This window comes from Prionailurus viverrinus, chromosome A1 (genome assembly GCF_022837055.1).
Source record: "Prionailurus viverrinus isolate Anna chromosome A1, UM_Priviv_1.0, whole genome shotgun sequence".
Classification (NCBI taxonomy): domain Eukaryota; kingdom Metazoa; phylum Chordata; class Mammalia; order Carnivora; family Felidae; genus Prionailurus; species Prionailurus viverrinus.
In genome coordinates, this window is record NC_062561.1 from 85,467,206 (window position 1) to 85,469,971 (window position 2,766).

General features: G+C 35.3%; 1 protein-coding gene across 1 annotated transcript; it reads left to right on the forward strand.

Annotated features, from left to right (window-relative positions):
• The first annotated feature begins 1,223 nt into the window (after positions 1-1,223).
• Positions 1,224-2,159, forward strand: LOC125163891 (olfactory receptor 2T27-like). The gene has a single exon (XM_047856168.1). The coding sequence runs from the start codon at positions 1,224-1,226 to the stop codon at positions 2,157-2,159; it is 936 nt and encodes a 311-aa protein (XP_047712124.1).
• Positions 2,160-2,766: the final 607 nt, after the last annotated feature.

Below are 2,766 nucleotides of genomic sequence, written 5' to 3' on the forward strand. Positions count from 1 at the left end.
TTAATAATTAGCTTCTTATTTTATATTTCAGCAGACTTATGACTAAGTGAACAACTAACACATTTTTGTCACAAAAGTAATCTAAACATACACATACAGAAAAAAAAACCATCCTAAGTTTCCTTCTCTAATAATGGAGATCAGGATTTCCAGGTGTTTTGATGTGAGTGCTTCATCAACACCATCTGCTGGGAAACACTGATGCACATGGAACTTCCACACGTACAACTTTGTTTTACTTAGATTGGAGTGTCTTACTCTACTTTCAGTAAGGTTTCATGGAGGGAAACAGCTTTAGTTCTCACCAGGAATGCAACTGTATTGAGGGTATTTGTCATACATTCTGCTTGGAAAGGGGTCCTGCTGAATTCCATGGACTTTGTTCAACCTTGTGGTTAATAAATATTTATTGGACACATGCTCTTTTTAAGTTATTTTATCAATAATAATTATAATCAATTATATTTAAAATATATTTAAAATTATATAACCAATAATAATTATATAATTTATAAGAATTTAACATATATTATGATTATATAAGTAAATACATTTATATTAATTTTGAATAAATAATAATTATTATTTATTATAATAAATTATAATTTATGACTTCCAAGAAGGTCAAAAGTCTGGCAATTTTCACACCTATATGTATGCCATGATGACTAGCCAAAATAAATTAATATGATATCTCATTAATATTTTGTTAAATAATTTATTTGTAATTTTAAAGTGAAATTGAGTGAATTAATTTGATTTTTCTTTCTTTTTCCTTCTAAATATACAAGAGTTAGTAACTAGGGTCCATAACTATCAGATGCAATATATAAAATTTTAGGTTCATATTTGTAGAAAATATATCCATATATTTAGAAGATTCTCTAGTCAAAAGAAGGAAAGGAAACAAGCAAGCAAGCAAGCAAGAAAGAAAACAAGAAACAAAAGAGAAAAAGAAAAAAAAAAGAAAAAATACACTCAACAGAGACTAAAGGCACTGAAGTTGATTATTTTTTTGTAATTTATCTATTTAAGAAATATTTAAGTAATTGCTCAGCAATGAATAGTAAAATATCTCTGATAGTAAATATTATGATATCCTAAAGGTAGAGAAAAAGATATAAAATTTTACATCCACATATTGATATCAGACTTGTACTGAATGTGAGCTGTTCTAATCCATTTGATTTGTCCCCCAGCCCTTTTACATTTGTTTTAGAAGCATGGTGGGTGGAAACAAATCCTCAATAACCGATTTCATCCTTGTGGGACTCTTTCCTGAATTTCAGCATTCTATTGTCCTCAACTTTATGATCATCTTTGTCTACATTCTTGCCTTCCTGGGAAACATACTTTTGATTGTCTTAATTTGGGGAGACTCTCGACTTCATACGCCCATGTACATTCTCCTCAGTCAACTCTCCCTCATTGACTTGACATTAACTTCCACCATTGTTCCAAAGATGGCTTCTAACTATTTTACTGGGAAAAGAACCATATCATGGATTGGCTGTGGAACACAGAGTTTCTTCTTCCTGATGTTGGGAATGTCAGAATGCCTCATCTTGACTCTCATGGCTTATGACCGCTATGTGGCTGTCTGCAACCCATTGCATTATCCCATTATTATGAGCCCCAGGTTCTGTATGCACATGGTTTTAGGTTGTTGGATTGGAGGCTCTATAAGTTCATTTATCCATACAGTCTACCCTATGCATTTTCCCATCTGTGGGTCACGGGAGATCCACCACTTCTTCTGTGAGGTTCCAGTCCTCATTAAGCTCTCTTGTGAAGACACTTCAGTGTACCAGTTAGTGGTGGTGGTGACAAGCATTGTGTTGCTTGTTGTACCTTTCAGTCTCATCACAGTTTCCTATACTCTCATCTTCCTCACTGTCTTTCGTATGAACTCTGTCAAAGGCAGGAAAAAAACTCTGGCCACTTGTTCTTCCCATCTAACTGTGGTGAGTCTCTTCTTTGGCCCAAACATATTTATCTATATGACTTTCACTTCCTCCCATAGTGCAGAGCAGGACCAAGCTCTTTCTGTGTTCAGCAATATCCTAACCCCCATGTTGAACCCCCTCATCTACAGCCTGAGGAACAAGGAAGTGGTGGCAGCTCTCAGGAAGTTTATGGGAAAATGTGTAACATTTTAGCGCTTGAAAACTGCTCCCCAGCTGTGAAAAGGATATATGTATAGCATGGGAAAAGATACAGTTGAAAACCAATTTGAAATACTGTTGCAGGGAGTATGGACAGAGAGGCAAAAGATGAGTCCACAAAGTGCGGTTAAGTGAAGGTCCTCATTCTCGAGTAGGAATGAGGCCCGACTCCAGAATGAAGCTTCTTTTTATTAGGATAATTGCTAAAGACTACATGCATAAAGTCAGCTAAGCAAGTGTATTAATCAATCTAATGGTTTAGCTTTTCAAAGTTGAATTTCAAGTTAATTGGTTTCTATAACAGCAGGAAGGGTCAGGTGTGAAGGAGGATCCGGCCCTGGCCAATGTTAATGGCTCTAGATGTTCCTTATGAGCCTCAGTGTTGTTCAGCTGTGTAAACATGTCCTAAGGCCTTGCACTTTCTCCTTCCCTTCCCTTTTAAAGTCTTTTCCTTTGATGCTTCTCTCCTGTATCTCCCACAAAATACCAACATGATGTTGTGTGGTTTCAGGAAACCAAGGTGATTGTGGCTTTATGTAAAGAGAACTTTTCATGTATGATTTTCTAGTATTCCAATGCAAGTTTCTTTACTTATAAATGT

What these genes read in the sequence shown, in the direction of transcription:
- LOC125163891 (XM_047856168.1), top strand. Translation starts at nt 1,224, where the DNA reads ATGGTGGGTGGAAACAAATCCTCAATAACCGATTTCATCCTTGTGGGA.